This window comes from Nicotiana tabacum, chromosome 1 (assembly GCF_000715075.1).
Source record: "Nicotiana tabacum cultivar K326 chromosome 1, ASM71507v2, whole genome shotgun sequence".
Lineage (NCBI taxonomy): Eukaryota > Viridiplantae > Streptophyta > Magnoliopsida > Solanales > Solanaceae > Nicotiana > Nicotiana tabacum.
In genome coordinates, this window is record NC_134080.1 from 124,258,288 (window position 1) to 124,280,050 (window position 21,763).

General features: G+C 37.8%; 2 protein-coding genes and 1 long non-coding RNA gene across 3 annotated transcripts; 1 reads left to right on the top strand and 2 right to left on the bottom strand.

The window, feature by feature from the left end:
* The first annotated feature begins 9,690 nt into the window (after positions 1-9,690).
* Positions 9,691-10,524, top strand: LOC107780242 (uncharacterized). The gene is made up of 2 exons (XR_001646761.2): positions 9,691-10,094; positions 10,229-10,524. It is a non-coding gene; the product is annotated as an uncharacterized LOC107780242 (long non-coding RNA).
* Positions 10,525-10,830: 306 nt separating this feature from the next.
* LOC142163849 (uncharacterized) lies at positions 10,831-11,749 on the bottom strand. The gene is made up of 3 exons (XM_075220994.1): positions 11,468-11,749; positions 10,956-11,341; positions 10,831-10,861 (listed from the first exon to the last, which is right to left on the bottom strand). The coding sequence occupies exons 1-3, from the start codon at positions 11,747-11,749 to the stop codon at positions 10,831-10,833; spliced, it is 699 nt and encodes a 232-aa protein (XP_075077095.1).
* Positions 11,750-11,797: 48 nt separating this feature from the next.
* LOC107780241 (protein FAR1-RELATED SEQUENCE 11-like) lies at positions 11,798-12,909 on the bottom strand. The gene is made up of 2 exons (XM_075221000.1): positions 12,409-12,909; positions 11,798-12,241 (listed from the first exon to the last, which is right to left on the bottom strand). Exons 1-2 carry the CDS (start codon positions 12,907-12,909, stop codon positions 11,798-11,800), a joined length of 945 nt encoding a protein of 314 aa, XP_075077101.1.
* Positions 12,910-21,763: the final 8,854 nt, after the last annotated feature.

The window sequence follows — 21,763 nt, forward strand, 5'->3', positions numbered from 1 at the left end:
CGACCCCAAATATTATTACAAAATTATTACAGACCATAATTAATCAAAAATAAATAAAATACATCCGAAATCAGAATTCCAACCAAAGAGGGCCTAATTTAGACTCCCAGGCTGACATATGTAGTAAACCAACTTCCAAGGATCCAGGTTTCTAAAGCCTTCTCTTATTTGGGATGTGTCAAAGTTCCAAGGAGCTTCAAGAGCTCCAGGCAGTTCTTACACCCCAAACATCATTCCAGAATTGTAGTAAAGTGCAGTGTGGAAAAGCCAGCCCTCAAATGTCCAAGTTCAGAGGGAACTCAAGGTCCCAAGGAAAGGCTCATATGAGAGGGGCAGAACTTAAAGTCTAAGAGTAAGTGCAAGTGCAGGGGAAGGGAAATGATAAGCTGGTGGTTATGCCAAGCAATTTAAAGTACTGGCACACCCCTGACCAATTTGTCATTTTCAAATTGAGGAGTTATGACTTATTGAAAGCCAGGTTCAGGCCTAGATAGCCATTTAAAGGCTACCAGACCATAAACTTTAAATCGGCATGCATAGGGGGTAATGATAGGGAATTCATAACAGAAATAGTAAACAAAGGAAGAGGGGGAAAAGGGCATGATCAGCAATGAAACATACTAACACACTCTTTACTTGGGGTCAAAATTTAATTCATGGACAACAATTCATGTTGCCATGCCCTGAATCCCCATTTATAAACACATAGAGGGTAAGGGAGTAGGGATCAAGCATTTGCAGGAAAGTAAAGTGAACAGTAGCATATGAACATTTCAAACTCTGCAGGCAATAGGTATAGATATAAAGACTATAAGTAAACACATTAGGATGATTGCTGGGAACTGAGTTAAGACATACCAGTAAAAGAGCAAGAGTAGGATGCAAAGACAAAGCAGGAGTAGTATATTAGCCTTGGCTTTTAGCCGGCTAATAATAAGAAGGAGCAGAGAATAGCAGTAGAGCAATAGAGCAAAAGGGAATACAGATTTGAAAGTATTCAGTGGTGTGTGTAAGTCAGAAGACTGATGTGTTTTTTTTGTAAAGACTTAGGGTATTTATAGTCAAAAGTAGGTGGTAAAATAAGGTAAAAATCATGGAAATATGTTAATTGAAGAACTCGGAATCAATTAGTCAAAGAATCAAGGAAGTACTCCCATTAATTAAGGGAATCAAAAATCAAACGAAAAGATTCAGCACCATATAAGGCAAATAGGAAAAATCAGCGTAGGATTAAATAAGGAAAGAGTCAAGGTTCGGTATTGCATATAGTAGTCGAGTAAGACCAAATTCAGGAAAATTCCAATTAAGGAAAGGCTTAAAAGAGCAGAGTACTATAATAAATGAGGTAACAAAACCAATTAATTCAAACGGGCGGGTAGAATGTTAGTTTTTTTTTTAAGAAAGTTTTTGAATTACCAATCAATCAAGGAAAATCAGAATCAATCATGTGAAGTCATGATTCTGCATTTTTAACATATAAATAGAGGTAAATGAACAAAAGTAGCGAGCAAAGTTAACTAGGAAGGAACAAGGGATGAACAAACATAACCACTCAGAGATAGTGAAAACAAGTTAAGATTCAGCAAGATGTATTCGAAGCATGGTGACTATGAAACATCAACAAGAATCAAGCAGATAGGCCAGCAGGCAGAACCAAAGCAAGGAAAACCAGGCTAATACACACAATCAAACGAGGAAACATGCTAACACATAAAGACAAGACAAAGGAAATTAGGCTAACACAGGTAATCGAAGCAAAGAAACATGCTAACACACATAATCGAATAAAGAAACATTTTCTAGAAATTAGGGTTTTTAGCAGAGTCAAACTAAAAAACAGTAAGAGCATAAAAATCGGTCAGAATAAATAAAAAAAGGTTTTAATCATAAAGAAAATCAATCGAAGCATGCATAAAAAGAAATCTCAGGAATCCTAATTTCGAAGAAAGTAAAAAAAATGGTTCAAAGCAAAGGATCTTTCAGAATAAACTCGAGAATAAACAGACCACAGAGGAAAACATGAGAATAGCATGAAATGACCCTGTTTTTGAGAGATTCAGGAGAGAGTTAGGGTTTCCAAAAAAAAAGGAAACCTAATAGAAGTGGGAAAAACCTGTCGTAACCTCATAGATCGTGACATATAGGGTGTGATTTCGCTTGATATCACACCGGAGAACTCGCATATAGAAGAACCAAGAACCCTAGGTCTCAAATCGCCATGGTCCATAAGCCTCGAAGGTCTTCGAGGTGTTGAACAGGACGATGAGAGATCCATCGGAGCCTTGGGGTTGAAGGGAGGTGGCCGGAGATGGCCGGGAAGACGGTGGAGATCATCGGAGAAGAGAGAACCAGAAGGTTCTATAGAGAAGGGAGAGGGAGAGACGATATAGAGAGAGAGACCGTCTGTGGAAATGAGGGGTTTTAGGGGGTAATTGAATTTAATTAAGGGAATTAAATCTGGGCCGTTGATCTTATTTGATCAATGGCTCAGATTGGACCGGGTTATATTGGGGATTGGGCTAGGTTAATTTAATTAGGATATTGGGCCATTTGAATCTGATAGTGCATGTGGCCAATTTGGCTAGAATTGAAATAATAAGGGATGTTTGTTAAATAGCCAATTTCCCCTTTTATTATTTTATAAAATAGTAAAAAGATGATTTAAAAATAAATTAAAGGCACTGAAATAATTAATAACAGATAAATATTAATGTAAAAATACTAAAAGTGATCTTATAATTATAAAATGCTGTTAATTGTAAAATAGGCTATAATTGCAATTACATGCAATTAGCTTTAAAATGCCAAATAAATTTGTAAAAAATATGCAAAAATCACCTTAATTATATTTTGGTGTAAATACGGGAATGAAATAAGTTATTCACCAAAAAATGATAATTTTGAGAATAACTATTGGATTTTGTGGTATTAAAATGGGTAGTAAATCGGTTTAAAAATTATTTAAAAACTAAAACTCTTGGGTGCGCTTATATATGCACATACATGCTATTTTGGAAGTATTTTGGGTACAAAAATACCTAGGGAAAAATTGGATATCAACAATTACTTCCCATTTCTAAGTCGGAATCTCCATAGCCTGCAATAATCCACCGGGTTTTTGATGCTCAATCTTAACCTGCTGACAGTTAGGACACTGAGCAACAAATTCTGCTATATCCTTTTTCATTCCGTCCCACCAATATACTTTCCTGATATCATGATACATCTTTTTAGCTCCTAGATGGATAGAATAACGAGAATAGTAAGTTTCTCCCATAACCTGCCGACGCAGCCTTTCAACATTAGGCACACATAATCACCCTTGATATTTGAGGATCCCATCTTCTGTAATTTCAAATGGTGTCTTCCCCTTATGAAGAGTGGTATCCCTATAATGAACTAGCTTAGGATCCTCGTACTGGCATTTCTTTACTTCAGTTACTAAAGAGGATGTTGTCGTATCCTGAATAGTAATTGCAATATCACCTGAGTCCAGTAACCGAACTCTAAGACTAGCTAGCTGATGAACCTCATAGTCTATTCCCCTCTTTTCTGGCTGTAAATATGATAGTCTACCCATAGATCTACGACTGAGAGCGTCGGCTACTACGTTCACCTTCCCCGGATGGTATAAAATATTAACGTCATAGTCTTTAAGTAGCTCCAACCATCTCCTTTGACGTAGATTCAATTCCCTTTGCTTGAAGATGTACTGGAGGCTCTTATGATCCATATAGATATCAATATGAATGTCATACAAGTAGCGCCTCCACATCTTTAGAGCATGAATCACCGTGGCTAACTCTAAATCATGGGTCGGGTAGTTCTTCTCGTTCTTTCTTAGTTGTCTAGAAGCATAAGCCACAACCTTACCATGTTGCATCAGCACACAACCCAATCTAATACCAGAAGCATCACAATAGATCACATAACCATCTGTCCTTTCTGGGAGCGTTAGAACCGGTGCTGAAGTTAATCTGTCCTTTAAGGCCTGGAAACTCCGTTCGCAAGCGTCAGTCCATTAAAGCTTTACTCCCTTCTAATTCAACTTTGTTAAAGTGAGGAAAAGGAAGAAAATCCTTCCACAAATCTCCTGTAATAACCTGCCAAACCGAGAAAGCTATGAACCTCCGTCGGTGTTGTGGGTCTAGGCCAAGTCTTTACTGCCTCAATCTTTTGTGTATCCACCCGGATACCTTCACCTGAAATAATATGTCCAAGGAAAGATAAAGAGTTCAACCAGAATTCACATTTAGAAAATTTTGCATACAACTTCCCTTCTTGTAGAACTCTGAGCATAGTACGCAGATGATCTGCATGCTCAGCCTCTAAATGAGAATATACCAATATATCGTCAATAAATACAATATGAATAGATCTAAAAAAGGCCTGAACACACGGTTCATTAAATCCATGAATACTGCTGGAGCATTGGTCAGAGTGAATGACATAACCCGAAACTCAAAGTGCCTATATCTAGTCCTGAACATTGTCTTTGGAATATATTCATCCTTAACTCTTACCTGATGGTACTCGGACCTCAAGTCTATATTTGAAAAATACTTGGCACCTTGTAACTGATCAAATAAATCATTAATTCTCGGGAGCGGGTACTTATTCTTGATCGTCACTTTATTCAGTAGCCTATAATCAATACACATAAAGAACCATCTTTTTTCTCACAAACTACACAGGTGCTCCCCACGGTGACGTACTAGGTCTGATAAAACATTTTTCAAGCAAGTCCCTTAGTTGTTCCTTTAACTCTTTCAGCTATGCGGGGGCCATTCTATAGGGGGAATAGATATTGGATGAGTATCTGGTAGTAGGTCAATGGCAAACTCAATTTCTCGCTCTGGCGGAAGACCCGGAAGTTCATTGGGAAAAACATCGGGAAACTCATGAACCACTGGGATGGACTGAATGGTTGGTGACTTCACTTCTATATCTTGAACCCGAACTAAGTGATAAATACAGCCGTTTCTGATCATCTTCCTTGCCTTGAGGTAGGAAATAAATTTTTCTCTCGGCAACGCCGTATTACCTTTCCACTCAAAAAATAGGCTCCCTTGGAAATTGAAATCGGACTATCTTTGCTCTACAATCAACGTTGGCATGACAAGAACCCAACCAATCCATACCCACTATAACATCAAATTCTACCATATCTAACTCGATTAGATCTGCAACGGTAGATTGACCATGAACTACTATTAAACATTCCCTATATACTCGCTTAGCTATCACTGAGTCCCCAACAGGTGTAGATACCTCAAAAGGTTTAACCAATTCAGGTTTTATTCCAAACTTACTAGCAACTAACGGAGTAACGTATGATAAGGTGGAACCTGGGTCAATCAGTGCATATACATCATATGAGGAGACTGATAATATATCTGTAACAACATCAGGCGATGACTCTTGGTCATGACGTCCTGCCAACGCATAAATGCAGTTCTGAGGGCTTCTCGAGCTAGATGCTCCGCCTCTTCCTCTACCACGACTCATTGGTGCTTGGAGACCTTGCCCAGGGGGTATACTAATGATGACGAACCAGCTACAGATCCCAACGGCTGAGCTATGCTTGCATCACCTCTCATCGAACAATCCCTCATAACGTGGCCCGGATAACCACAAGTATAACAAGCACCTAACCCCATACGACACTGCCCGGTTTGCTGCTTACCACATTGAGCACATTGTGGAAAGGGTGGCCTCATCTGATTTGACTCACCCCTATATTGAGAACCTGAGGCCCTAAAATTCTGACTAGACCCTGAATATATAGAACGATCAAATCTCTTACCGCCAAACTGAGGGGGCGCGCTAGCCGAGGGCTGGGATGGATACCTCGAGTACTGCTGCCTCTCACCACCTTGAAACTTACCAGAAGAACCCAAAGGCCTCGCTCTCTTATTCTGGGCCCTATCATGCTCACGACCGGTCCTATGTTTCTGTTTACACTCCTCTACACCCTGAGCGTATGCTTGAATACGAGAAATATCCATGTCTGGCTGAAGTGAAACTAACATACAATTGTTAAGCAAGTGAGGTTCTAATACCATCACGAACCGGTGAACCCGGTCCTCCATCTTAGATACAATAGTGGGAGCATACCTAGCCAATAAATCAAATTGAAGATTGTACTCCCGAACACTCATGTTACCCTGTCGAAGGGTCAAGAACCTATCAACTCTGGCTCTTATAAGCTCTGGTGGCAGATAATGACGAAGAAAAGCTTCTGTAAACTCCTGCCATACTGTTGGAGGGGCATCCTCACCTCTAGAAAATTCCCAAGACTCGTACCAATTAACTACAACATCTCGGAGTCTATAGGAAGCTAGCTCCACTGACTCAGTCGCAGTGGCCTTCATTACCCTTAACGTCCTCTGCACCCTATCAATAAATACCTGAGGGTCCTCATTCGGATCTACCTCAGTGAATACTGGAGGGTCTAAATTAATAAAGTCACGAACCCTCGCACTGATGGACCTATCTGCATGACTAATACCTATTTCCTGACGCCGAGCCTGCGCGGCTACTAATTGGATTAATAGCTGAACCGGTGCATCCGGCTGAGGTGCTGAATGTACAATGGTGAGCGCTGGAGCTGGTGCCCCTCGGAGCTCTTCTAGAAAGGGTGGGGTATGTGAAGTCTAAGATAGAACCTCACCATGAGACTCTCCCCGAGCCCTGGTAACTTGTGACGCTCGACTAGTAGTCTCACCAGCTACGGACTTTCCCTTCTGGGCGGCCGTACAATTTGGAAGCATTGCTGAAAATATACCATATTGTTAGGAACATGAATTCTTGTATCGCACAATCTGAGATAAAAAAAAGAGGATAGCATCCTATATGTCGTGTATCCTCATGTCTATAAGTGTGGTGCACGACACACCCATAAACAAGACTCTACTAGATACGGTCTGTAGACAACCCTAGGACAGAATTGCTCTGATACCACTTTTGTCACGACCCAAACCGATGGGCCACGGCGGGTGCTTGAATCCTACCTGTCAAACACCCCTAAGCATGCGTCTAAGATATGAACCTGAATAACATCTGCTGCATTACGAAAATAAATTACATGAAGAAAACCTGCCATCAAGGCATATGTACGTATACATGCAGATTATAATGGGCGAGCTGGCAAGGCTGCTATAGACAACTATACATCCAAAATTGAAAGCCGACAAGGCCACATAAAACCCAACTAGGCATACTGTCTACAGACCTCTAATAGAAATATAATTATACAAAGACGGGACTGAGCCACGTCATATATATATATATATATATAAACATATCGTACCAAAATAAAAAACAGCTCTGCATCAAGTGAAGCACGCCAACTCTCGCTGATCAAGGATCCTAAGAAGGGGGACCGTCAGCTTGTCTACCTGCACCTGTGGGCATGAACCGCAGGCCCCGTAAAATAGGGCATCAGTATAAAAAATGCACTAAGTATGTAAGACATGAAAATTTGTACGTAAAAGACATAGATGAAACATGGAATAAAGAAACAAATTTTTAAATCTGAATAACTTTGTAATTTTTGAAACATTTATAATGTCATGTACGTGCATATAAATGCCATGCCATGCATAGGTATGGGTGTACATAATATCATCAAGCCACTGAGGGCACCCTATCATATCGTCTCGGCCACTGTGGGCAACATCATCAACATATACCAGCTGATTTGTGGTGGTGCGTATATAACGTCATAACCTTTTCCCATATCCCATATACATATATTTACATATATATGCATATATAACGCCATCTGGTCATGGGTCAATGCACATATATAAATGGGTGAAATGCGTGAAAAATACGTAATAAATCTCAATATTCCTTCCGAATAAACTTTTTTAACTGCATATTATTCTGAGACCCATGAAAAGAAGATAGTAATAATTCACATGGGGAATCAAGAATGTAGCACCCCTAATATTTCTATGAATAGAGTAATTTATGGAAACTGTGTGTTTGCTCGTTCTTCGGTATAATTTGGGTCATGCCAAAAGAAAGATGGGATGACCTTAACATACCTGTTCCTTGAATTATTTGTACGAAATGAAGCTTCCGCTTCTGTGAAATATGTTGAACGACAAAATGAAGCTTCTGCTTCTTTGCATTTGAACGAAATTTCAAGGTTCTTGCTTCTTGGAATGACCATGTTACTTTGGCCTCATTTTTTATTCATAAGGAATTGTAAAATTCACGTTTCGTAAGCCATAAAAATCTGATTCTTCAAGTGTTCTTTGAGAATGTAAAGTTTGAAAAGTCTAACGTTTCCTTTTTATCAATTGGGTAAATGTAGTATTTATCCAAAGCCCCTAAGAAAATCAAGAAAATGATGAAGGAAGATGATATGATAGCACCAAGCTAAAGCCAATTGTTTTGATTAGGGGTGGGTATTCGATAATTCGATACGGTATTTATGAATTACGGTTCGATACTTCGGTATTCGATATATTAATTGTGCATACCAAATACCGTACCAAAGTAGTTTGGTACGGTTCGGTATTTTCTTGTTAGGTTCGGTACGGTTTCGGTATCGCACCATTCCTATCTAACGTGACAAGAAGTGTGGAAACCGCATATACATATAGTTGAAAAAAGTTGTTTCATTGCACTGGCAAACAGTTGGGCTTGGGCAGAGAAAGCTTGTCATAAAGTGAACCAAATCTTAATTAAGAGTAATATATATAGCTCCAATGGAGAAAGTTTTCGAAGAACAAGTTCTCAGTTCTGATTAGCAGAACGATTTTCATCTCCATTCGCAAGTTGAGCTGCTTTGAGGCAGCACTAAACAGACGCCAAGGTAATTCCTAATTCCAATTGGATATTTTGGTTAGGTTGGGAAATAATGGTGCGTTAGGCTGGGAAACAACGAAAAGAGAGTAAGGGACTTGGGTTTAGTATTATTGGGTTAGGCGTTTAGAATTTTGGGCTAGGCCGCTGGGCAAGTGTAGGATTGTAGGTAAATTCGGTATTTCGATATACCGAAATATCGAAACCTCAGTACGGAGGACCGTACCGAAATACTGAATAACCGAAAATTTAATACCGAATTATACCGAAATACCGAATTAATTCGGTTCGGTTCGGAATTCGGTTTTCAGATTTTATGCTCACCTCTAATTTTGACCAAGAATTGGAGTGATGGGCTGAGATCGATAAAAAAAGAATTGTAAAAGTCTAACGTTTCCTTTCACTTTTTAATTCATGACTTTCATATGCAATGTCTTGGGAATGAAAAGGTTTTGTAATTTTGTGACACCTAATCAAGGAATGACTTAGTCATTTCTTGATAATGTGGCAAGCTGCCACGTGGGGTTGGGGGTGAGATATTTAATCTTTATCCACTTATTAGGTAATTAGGTAATGTCCCGTTACCCGATAATTAACCAATTACTCGTATAATTAAAAATTATCTCAAATTACTTAAAATATTACTCATTTTTAATATATATATATATATATATATATATATATATATATATATATATATATATAGAATTTTGCTAACATACTACATGAAGGTAGTATATTAGCACCCTACCCATTTTTTATTTCACATAAATGTCTCTGCCACCTCAATAAGTGCTTAGCCTTTTTTAGTCTTTTCACCCAACCAACTCACAAATAAAAAGAGTATTTTTTTCCTTAGAGATAAAACACTAAAGCAAGTCATGTTCTTTCCCCATCTAGTTCGTCCTCCATCCACGCCCCTTCTCTTCTCTCTCTTCTGTTTTTTTTTCTTTCTCTTCCTAAGACTAAGAACTATTACGAGTTTTGGAGTTGTGTGAATTTGTATTACCACTTTTTGAGGTAATATTCTAGTTCAGTACCGCTTCAAATAATGCCCTAAAAATATATTTTCAAGATCTGCTTCAGGATGCAGATCTGTTCTGTTTTCTTCTTCTTGCCTCCGTCCTTAAATTCTAGGATTTTATTTTTCACATCTACAATTCATTTTGGGACGATGTTAGTCTTATTTGGTAGAGTTCGTGTAATTTTATTAGCTCCTATGGATGACGAAAAGCGTAAGAAGTGTGAAGGTTGGAGGCGTATTTCACTAGATTGTAAGTCATTATTTTTTCTTGGGTTATTTATATTTTTAATTACTTCCTACAATTTACAATTGGGAATTAGGATGTTTCATGTTCATAACTGGATGATTAAATAACTAGATGGGTGTAACTCTTTTCTTTTGCAGCATAGAAGTCAGTTCTATGTGATTGAAGATGGATAGTAGCTGGGAGGCATGATTGCTGAAAAATTTGATATTTTTGAAGCTCAAGAAATTTTAGATTTATAGCACTTATAAATTCTACAATGAGGAGATTCTCCTTCATGAATTTGGCTTTAGAAACTAGCAGCTTATTCTTGAAATTTTGTAAGAGAGGATGTTCTCTTATACCAAAAGTAATATTGGAGGTTAGGCTTGAAGTCCCCCTCCTCTTGTACATCTGAACCAGTTTTTACATGGAATAAAGAATATTCCTATTCAAATAATTGATCTGGTATACAATATATTGTTCTAATGAGCAAAAAGATTCCTTGTTTAAATTAAGTAGTAAGAGATGAAAACATATTGATTAAAGCCCTTCCTCTTGTACTCATCTAAAACAAAATTTACATGAAATAAAAGATGTCGCTATTCAAAAATATGATGTACAACAGCTGATTTCTTGTTCATAAACAGAAAATGATTTCTTGTATTTTTTATCTCTACACAATTCAACTTGAGATCAACAAACTATGATGTGCAATGGTTGATTCTTGTAAGCAAAAGGACTTTTTCACAGTTGGATCACCTTAGAGCTTCTTTGTCAATCCTTTTAGAATCCTGCAACCAAAGTAAATTTTTTATTTCAGTTTTTATGCATTATGAGTATCTTTGTTTAACAAGAGATTGGATATAATGAAACTCATATACTTACTTGTTAGGAGATTGAGTTGCTGGGATTTCTGTAATTTTCCTTTTCACTGGACAATTTCTTGAGTTGTGGCCAATTCCACCACAATTAGGAACCTTGCAATATCTTAGTTTCTTTGCAACCTCAATTCCCCCAACTAACCTTTTTCCTTTTTTTCTTCCCTTTGTCTGAGATTGTTGTGGATTTTCAATGTGATAATCTTCATCTAGAGAATTGCTCTCTATAGATCGACTAAAAGAAACATGTTCATGCACTTCACCCGTATGATCATTTTCAGGAAAACATTGAACAATTTGCAGCACTCTTTGCAATTCCTTCTTAGCATATTCAAGACGACCTTTTGTCTTTATTGATTCAAGAGTCAAATCTCTGAATGTAGCATGAAGACTCTAAAATTCGTTATCGTTACTGGATTTCATAATATGAGTAATCTTTAGAACCAATGAATTTTCTTGCCTCCACCTAGCCAACAAATATTTATTAGGCAACATGAAATAGTTATGAGCACTAAGTACTCGAATAGAATGCCTGCACAAAATTCCTGAAAATTCAAAGTCTTGGAAAGAACATTGAACAACCTCTTCTATTGAATTCCAATAGACAAAACGCCCACCATCTATTTTGATGTAGTGACGCACAAGATATGATCCATCACTATGTGGAAATAGAACATACTCAATAGAAAGTATCATCTCATCTTGTAACAACTTGAAGGCGAAGGGCATGAGAACTTTTGATGCATGTTTCTCCATCGGCATGAATGTCTTAATTTGAGGATTGTAATACTTTTGCCGCATTATTGCCTCTTCACCATCATGGTTTCTTATACTAACTGCAGTAGCAACCTACTCAACAAATTCTTTTAAACTTGTTCTTGCATGTAAAAATCTTTTCAAATATGCATTTATAGATTCTGAGCGTCCAGTCGTCGTCATTCTAGCAAAAAGGTATCCCTTCAAGTATGGTAGTGCCCAAGATGCACGATTTAAATATAGCAATTTAATATGCCTATCTGATCCAAGGTCAAACTGAGAGATCAATTCATCCCATTGGTGCTCAAATTCTTCGATGTTACCAAGTTCATAAAGTCTCTGAAATTCAAATTTAAATTGCAAATATCTTGAACCAAGGACAAAAGAAAACCAAGTAGAGAACTTGGATGTAATATGCCATATACAAAAGGCATGTTTAAAATGCGGCAATTCATTGGCAATAGCTTCGGTTAAGCGAAGATCTTGATCTGTTAATATAGTCTGTGGGTGCTTTCCATTCATAAGACGTACGAAACTCTGCAAAATAAATATACAGTATCAGTAAAGCTAAAAGAATTCTTGTAGCTAGATATTATAATAATTTTTACCTTTAAAGCCCAAGAAAAAGAAGATGCCTTCTCATTGCGCAAGAGAACACAACCAAAAGAAATAGAATTTCCATGATTGTCCACACCAATCTAAACTCCTAACGGCATTTCATAACGATTCAATCGATAAGTAGTGTCAAAGACGACTACATCTCCAAAAACTTCATAAGCACGAATAGAGTCTCTGAATGCCCAGATGACATGTTCGAGTCTTTGACATCCATCAACAGTGAAATCATATTGGAAATCAACATCTTTGTCTTTTAAGCTCTTGCATATTTTCAATAGCTCCAGGGCATCACTTTCAATATTAGTAGAACTTTCTGATTGAACAAAGTTTCTTATATCTTTTTTTGTTAAAGGCAATTGGCCTGGATCTACTCCCTTTTCTAATTCAATCACTCTTCTGATTAAATTTATGGAACAACCAGCTTTAGCAAGAAGTGTAATTCGTGTTTGATCAACAATGTCAATATTTTGATAAGCGGAGAGAAATTGTACCTCTTTATCACTCAAAAGTTCATGATTGTGAACATTATCAAAATACACCACTATCCAATGAGTGATTCCATCAAATATATCTTTGGCGATGGACATCTTGGCTTTATAGTTACATCCGGAAGATTTTTGATTTCTTTATCGTTCTTTTTCAACTACCTTTTGAGGATGAGGGCTACCAGCTCGATGACATACATAATCCTTTTTATAAATTTCCATAGGATGTACTACACTTCCTAAATGGCGATCACGTCTAACTTAAAAATCAAAACTTTTAGCAAAATTCATATAGTAATTGTAAGCTTCATCATCACTATCAAACACTTTTACTATTTGTAAATCACCATCGCTAATATCAATAACATTCTCTTTTCTAAGTTCCTCATTTGAAGTTGTAGTAGTTCCTACAACTGTATCTCCATTAATAAAGCACCCAATATTACCACATGGGCAATGATTTCTTGAAACTCCTATTGTCAAATCATTGGTATTGTTAAAAACCTGTATTTTTTAATTCCATCAAAAGAAATAATTTTGTCAAAACTCTAAGTAATCCAACTATAGAATCAGTTCATTGAAACTGTAAATTCGTGTTATAAATCAAAAATCAAGAAGAAAATCTAAAGGCACAAAGCAAATATAAACTAAATATTCTTTAATCGTTGGACACCTCTGTTTCAAAAGTAAAAAAAAAAAATGCTTTTAACCCTAAAATTTGATCAACAAATGAAAAGTATTAAAATACTATATGCATACCTCCATTATGCACTAGTCAATGTTGGAAGAAGAGAAAACTTAAGATATAATCTTGGAATTTCATAGAAGAGCAATAGTTGCTTGGTCCTTTTTTTCCGCTAGTTATGTACAGTAAATGGCGCGATTTAACGGGAGGGTCTTGAAAATATAATTTTTAGGGGATTAAGTGAATTGGGAGAATTTGGGTGAAAAGACTAAAAAGGCTAAGCACTTATTGAGGTGGCAGGGACATTTATGTGAAATAAAAAATGGGTAGGGTGCTAAAATACTACCTTCATATAGTATGTTAGCAAAACCTATATATATATCATATTATCACGACCATATGGTACCTTGTATGGTACTAGTCCATAATTATCGGGTAGTATCGCTCGACTCATACTTTATCCCAAATTGGTCATTTTCAACGAAACTCGTTTTCTTTTATTTGTGTACCCTTTTATCCTTCATAACACTTATTTATCTCTTGTTATAAATAGAGTAAATAAGTTAACGTCAAGATGATCTCATCCCCGAATCTACGTCAATTAATTGAAGACGAAACTTTTAACAAACAAAAACGCGAGATGTAACAAGTAACAACAAAGTCAACCTACGGTCAAACTTAGGAATTCTTTAAACCTTCAAATTACTAGTTTTCAACTAATCAAGTTAGGGACTTTCGAATTCGATTCTAGGCATATGCCCAAGTCCGAAATCACGATACGATCCACTGGGACTGTCAAAATACTGATTTGGGTATGTTTACATAAAAATATTGATCGTAATTAATTCAAATCGTTTTTAAGGATAGAATTCACATTTTCTTTAATTTTGCACATAAAAATTTTTTGAAAAAAGACAAAGACTGCGCAGGCAAATCGAAGAAGACTAAACAGAGCTATTCGAGGTCTTGGAACATAGAAATGAAGGCTAAAACTCAAAGTGACCTATCGGATCATCACATTTAAACTGTAATTCAAGAACAAGACATCAAGCCCTTGAAGTTGAAAATCGTGAGAAGAAGAATCAGAGGACTACATCTTTTAATTTAAGGTTGTCTAAAGATTGCAACCAGCATAAATCATTAAAATACAAATATTTTATTTGTTGCTATATTTCTTGTCTTGATTACTCCCTCTATTTCAATTTATGTGAATCTATTTCCTTTTTGGTTCATACTAAAAAGAATGACCCATTTATATATTAGAAAATAATTTACCTTTATGTAATAATTTATAGCCACACAAAATATATGTGCTCATTTTACAGCACAAGTTCAAAAGTCTTCTCTTTTTCCTTAAGTTATGTGTCCAGTCAAATAGGTTCACATAAATTAAAACGGAGAAAGTATTATTTTTCAGGAATGCAATCTTAGTTTTTACAAATTTTGACATGTCTGGTTGTCATGACACTAAACCCCGACCCGATCGTGATGGCGTATATCTTGAAACAAGGCCAGCTGACACAAACTCCCAATCCATCCAAACAGATATATTAATTCAATTTAAGTCATTAATAGGTGATAAATCCCAAAATAAAGTGAAATAGAACAAAAACGGAAATAAACACAGCCCGGCATCGGGGTGTCCCCAATTATGAGCATCTAAACATCCATCTAAGAGTAGGAAGAGTCTACAAAGTCTACTACAATCCAGTACAAATGAAAATAAAGATAGGAAGGAGAAGCACTGGGCTGCGAACGTCGAGCAGCTACCTAGTGAACTTCGAACAGGCTGCTAGAAGCAATCAACCCTCGCTAGCAGGACCCGAGGCTCCTGAATCTGCACACAGGGTGCAGGGAGTAATGTGAGTACACCAACTCAGTGAGTAATAAAAGTAAAGGTAGCTGGGCGATAAGAAAATACGTAAAACACAGCAACATGCTAGAAAGAGGCAGTATAGAGCCAATACAATGCAATAAAATAGTGAAAACTTATAAAAACACCTTAGTTCAGCAAAAACCTCTTTAAAACATCTTTTAATAGTTCAAACGAGTAAATGAAAACGGGAAGAAAAGATAGAAACATAAATCAGCTCCTCGGGCAAAATACCAATAGAACTAGCCCCTCGGGCAATAACATGGAACAACATCAGCCCTTTGGGCTATATCACATCTCACACTGGGTACCCGTACTCACTGGGGTGTATAGACTCCGGGAGGGGCCCCTTATGGCCCAAGCGCAATATCAAGCTATCTCGTGGCATAATCAAACAGGCACTCAGCCATATAACAAGCCACCTCGTGGCGTAACATATTAGGCCCTCGGCCTCATAATCATGAATCAGTATATCACTGCTGCGGCGTGCAGCCCAATCCAAAAGTATCCTCACAACACAGGCCCTCGACCTTACTCAGTCAGAATCTCATAAGCCACTCGGGCAACAGTAAAATATGATGCTCTACCCAAAATATCATTTAAAATATCAAAAACAAGTAAAGATGGCTGAATTGTGAAAATATTAGAATATAGCATGACTAAGTACAATTAAGAAGTCAAAATAGTGAGGAATAGTAGTAAAAATCCCCTAAGGGTCCAAAATAGTTGGCACGAAGCCCAAATATGGCATTCAACCCAAACATGATGATAGCAAATAGTTTTCAATCAAATACGTAGTTAAACAGTCATATGGGATGGACTAAGTCACAATCCTCAATGGTGCACGACCACACGCTCGTCATCTAGCGTGTGTGTCACCTCAAAATAGCACAACGATGTGAAATCCGGAGTTTCATACTCTGAGGACAACATTTACAAGCATTACTCACCTCTATCCGGTCCAAACTCTAGCCAGCGATTCCTTTACCTCTCGAATTGGCCTCCGGATGCTCCAAGTCTAACAAAAATCAATGCACAACCATCAAAATATGCTAAGTGAATAAAGCCCACTCGAAAGTAATCAAATTACAACACAAATCCCGAAATTGGCCAAACCCGACCCCCGGGCCCACATCTTGGAATCCGATAAAAATTATATCAATAAACTCCTTATCACTTCCCGAGTTCACTCATATCAAAAGCACCAAAATCCAAAAACAAATGATCACTCAAATCCCTAATTTTAGGTCTCCAATTACAAGCCCTAGTTTTTTCAATATTTAGGCTTAAATTCTACAAATTCCATGATTAATTAGGTAGAAAACACATTAGGATTGAGTATTAAGTCCATAAATCTTACCTCCAAGTGTTCTTCCCTGATTCCCTCTTCAATCCTCTTCAAAAAGCTCTAAAATCGCCCAACAATGGTGAAACTTAGACCCAAAATCGCGGAATTGGTCTTTTAAAACATTCTGCCCAGCACTTAAGACCTCTTCTTTGCGAATGCGGTCAACGTCTCGCGTTCGCTAAGCACAACCTGGCGTTTACCACTTTTCCTTCATCGCGAACGCGACACCCTGGACGCAAACATGAAGCCTCAGCCTTCTCACCCATCGTGATTGCGACCCCACAACCACGAACGCGAAGCTCACAGACCCCACCCCTTCGCGAACATGGGACCTCCATCGCGATCGCGATGGACAAACCTCCCACCTCTCATCCTAACAGCAGATTTTCTGCAAACGCGAACAGCGAAGGCCAAAAGCTTGCAACACTAACAGCAGATTTTCTGCAATTTTTTTCAACTTGAAATGATCCGTTTAACCACTCGAAACTCACCTGAGGCCCTCGGGACCTCAACCAAACATGCCAACCTATCCCACAACATCATTCAAGCTTGTTCCAACCTTCGGAATGCTCAAAAAAATATCAAAACATCAAATTTACATTGGATTCAAGCCGAAGAATTTCAAAAAAATTCCAAATTCCTCTTTCGATCAAAAAGACTATCAAACCACGTCCGAATGACCTGAAATTTTGCACACACATCCCAAATGACACAAAGGACCTATTAAAACTCTTGGAATTTCATTCCGACCCCTAATCAAAATCTCACCTACCAACCGGAAAACGCCAAAATTCCAATTCGCCAATTCAAGCCTAAATCTACTTCATACCTCCAAAACACATTATGATCACGCTCCTAAGTCCCAAATCACCTCCCGAACCTATCCGAACCATCGGAACTCACATCCGATTCCTTTATCAGATAAGTCAACATCCGGTTGACTTTTCCAACTTAAGCTTACCCAAAAGAGACTAAGTGTCTCAAACCTTACCAAAACCTCTCCGAACCCGAGCCAACCAACCCGATAACACATAATACCACTGAACAAGGCAATAAGAAGCAGAAATGGGGCAAATGGAGTGGTAACTCATGAAACGACCGACCGGTCGTTACACTAGTGGAACCTCTTTCCTCTCATCTCTTCTCTTCAAAAATTCAATAACACTACGATGGTGTTACATCTCGCGTTTTGGTACGTTAAAATTTCGTCTTCAGTTAATTGACATAGACTGGGGGATGAGATTATCTTGAGGTTAACATATTTACGCTATTTATAACAAGCGATAAATAAGTTTCATGAAGGATAAAGGGTACACGAATTAAAGCAAACAAGTTTCGTTGAAAGTAGCCAATTTGGGATAAAGTGCGGGTCGAGCGATACTACCCGATATTTATGGACTAGTACCATACAATGTACCATATGGCCGTGATAGTATGATGTATTAAGTATATTAAAAATAAGTAAAGTTTTAAGTAATTTGAGATAATTTTTAATTATGCGGGTAATTGGTTAATTACCGGGTAACGAGACATTACCTAATTAACTAATAAGTGGAAAAAAATAATAATTCCCACTCCCTAAAAGAAACGTGGCAACTAGCCACCTTATAAGGAAATGTCTAAGGTCATTCCTTGATTATGTGCCATAAGACTACATATCCTTTCCAATTCCAAGGGTTTAATTTCTTGAAAATTTTAATATTCTATTCCAAGGTTACATAACTTTATCATTTTTATTCTTGAACGTGAGTATAACACTTCTACTTTTCATTCTCAAAAGAACACTCCAAAATCAGAATTCATATATTAAGTAACGTGGTTAAGCCTGTAGAACGTAAGTCTTCAACAATTCAATGTAAAAATTTTGCGGTTCCAAAGGAATACGGTAAAATCTTTTCCAAGAATATTATATGGATTTTTCCTACTCCAGGTATATTAAGGTCATCCCTTTTTTCTTTTTGGCGTGGTCCATGTTATATAGAAGAAACGAGCAAACTCACAGTTTCCATAAACGACTTTATTCATAGAAATACTAGGAGTCTCCTTGTTCTTGATTCCCCATGTGACATATTGTTATATCTTCTATTCATGGGTCTCATATATATATATATATATATATATATATATATATATATATATATATATATATATATATATATATATATATATATATATATATATATATATATATATATATATATATATATATATATATATATATATATATATATATATATATATATATATATATATATATATATATATATATATATATATATATATATATATATATATATATATATATATATATATATATATATATATATATATATATATATATATATATATATATATATATATATATAGTTCATGTTGATGATGTTGCCCATAGAGGCTGAGAAGATATGATGGGATGCCCTCAGTGTCTTGATGATGTTATGTACACCTATACCCATGCATGACACGACATTTATATACACATGCATAACATTATAAATGTTTCAGAATTTACAAAGTTATTCAGATTTAAAGATGGATTTCTTTATTCCATGCTTCATCTATGTCTTTTACGTACTGATTTTCATGCCTTACATACTCAGTAAATTTTTCGTACCGATGACCTATTTCACGAGGCATGTGTTTCATGCTCGTAGGTGAAGGTAGGCAAGATGATGGTCCCCCTTCTTAGGATCCTTGATCAGCGAGAGTTGGCGTGCTCCACTTCATCCGGAGTTGCTTTTGATTTTGATATGATATGTTCGTGTATATATATATATATATGGGTATGATGTGACTCAGACCCGTCCTTGTACAATTATATTTCTATTAGAGGTCTGTAGACAGTATGTCTAGTTGGGTTTTATATGGCCTTGCCGGCTTCCGATTTTGAGGTATATAGTTGTCTATAGCAGCCTTATCGGCTCGCCTTACGTATGTTGCACGTATATGTATGTATGCCTTTTTGGGCAGGTTTCCTTCATGTATATTATTCTCGTAATTCAGCAGATGTTATTCAGATTTATATATTAGACGCATGCTTAGGGGTGTTTGACAAGTAGGACTCAGGCACCCATCGCGGCCCATCGATTTGGGTCATGACAAAAGTGGTATCAGAGCAGTTCTATCCTAGGGTTGTCTACAGACCGTGTCTAGTAGAGTCTTGTTTATGGGTGTGTTGTGCACCACACTTAGAAACAATAGGCTACAGGACATATAGGATGTTATCCTCTCTTTTTGTCTTAGATCGTGCGATATAAGAATTCATGTTCCTAACGATATGTTATATTTTCAGTGATGCCTCCAAAGACTGCAACTACAAAGAAAGAAAAGTCTGTGGTTGGTGAGACTACTAGTCGAGCGCCATGAGTTACCAGGGCTCGGGGAGAATCTCATAGTGAGATTCCATCTCAGACTTCACATACCCCGCCCTTTCAAGAAGAGCTCCGAGGGGCACTAGCTCCAGTGCCCCCTAGTATATCCAGATCCTCAACCATATGCACTGGGTCAGGAGATTAGAGATGTTATTCAGCTATTAACCCGATTAGTAGTCGCGCAGGCTCGGCATCAGGAAGTAGGTATTGGTCATATAGATAGGTCCGTTAGTGCCAGGGTTCGTAACTTCATTAATTTAGACCCTCAGGTATTCACTGGCGCAGACCAAACAAGGACCCTCAAGTATTTATTGATAGAGTGCAGAGGACATTACGGGTAATGAAGGCCACTGCGACTGAGTAAATTGATCTAGTTTCCTATGGACTCCGAGATGTCGCAGTTAATTGGTACGAGTCTTGGGAATTGTCCAGAGGTGAGGATGCCCCTCTAGCGGTATGGCAGGAGTTTACAGAGGCTTTTTTCATCATTATCTACCACCAGAGCTTAGACGAGACAGAGTTGATATGTTCTTGACCCTTCGGCAGGGTAACATGAGTGTTTGGGAGTACAGCCTTCAGTTTGATTTGTTGTCTAAGTATGCTCCTACTATTATATCTAAGATGGAGGATCGGGTGCACCGGTTCGTGATAGGATTAGAGCCTCACTTCAGCCAGAGATGGATATTTCTCGTATTCAGGCATATGCTCAGGGTGTAGAGGAGCGTAAGCAGAAACAAAGGGCCGATTGTGAGCATGATAGGGCCCAGAATAAGAGAGCGAGGTCTTCGGGTCATTTTAGTGAGTTTCGAGGTGGTCAAGGGCAGCAGTACCTGAAGTATCCAGCCTAGCCATCGGCTAGTGCACCCCTCAGTTTGGTGGTGGGAGATTTGATCATTCCATATATTTAGGGCCCAGTTAGAGTTCCAGGGCCTCTAGTTCTCACTATAGAGGTGAGTCAAGTCAAATGAGGTCGCCCTTGCCACGATGTGCTCAGTGTGGTACGCAGCATGTCGGGAAGTGCCTTGTGAGGGGTGGGTGTTTGTTATACTTGTGGTTATCCGGGCCACGTTATGAGGGATTGTCCGACGAGAGGTGATGCAAGCATAGCTCAGCCAGTGGGATCTGTAGTTGGTTCGTCATCATTAGTACGCCCCCCCCCCAGGCAAGGTCCACAAGAACCAATGAGTCGTGGTAGAGGTAGAGGCGGAGCATCTAGCTTGAGCAGTCCTCAAAACCGCATTTATGCGTTGGCAGGACGACAGGATCAGGAGTCATCGCCTGATGTTGTTACATGTATATTATCAGTCTCATCATATGATGTATATGCACTGATTGACCCAGATTCCACCTTATCATACGTTACTCCATTAGTTGCTAGTAGGTTTGAAATAAAACCTAAATTGGTTAAACCTTTTGAGGTGTCTACACCTATTGGGGACTCAGCGATAGGTAAGAAAGTATATAAGGGTTGTATAATAGTAGTTCATGGTCGGTCTACCGTAGCAGACTTAATCGAGTTAGATATGGTAGAATTTGATGTTATAATGGGTATGGATTGGTTGGCTTCTGGTCATGCCACCGTTGATTGTAGATCAAAGATAGTCCGATTTCAATTTTCAGGGGACCCTGTTTTGGAGTGGAAAGGTAATATGGCATCGCTGAGAGGTAGATTTATTTCC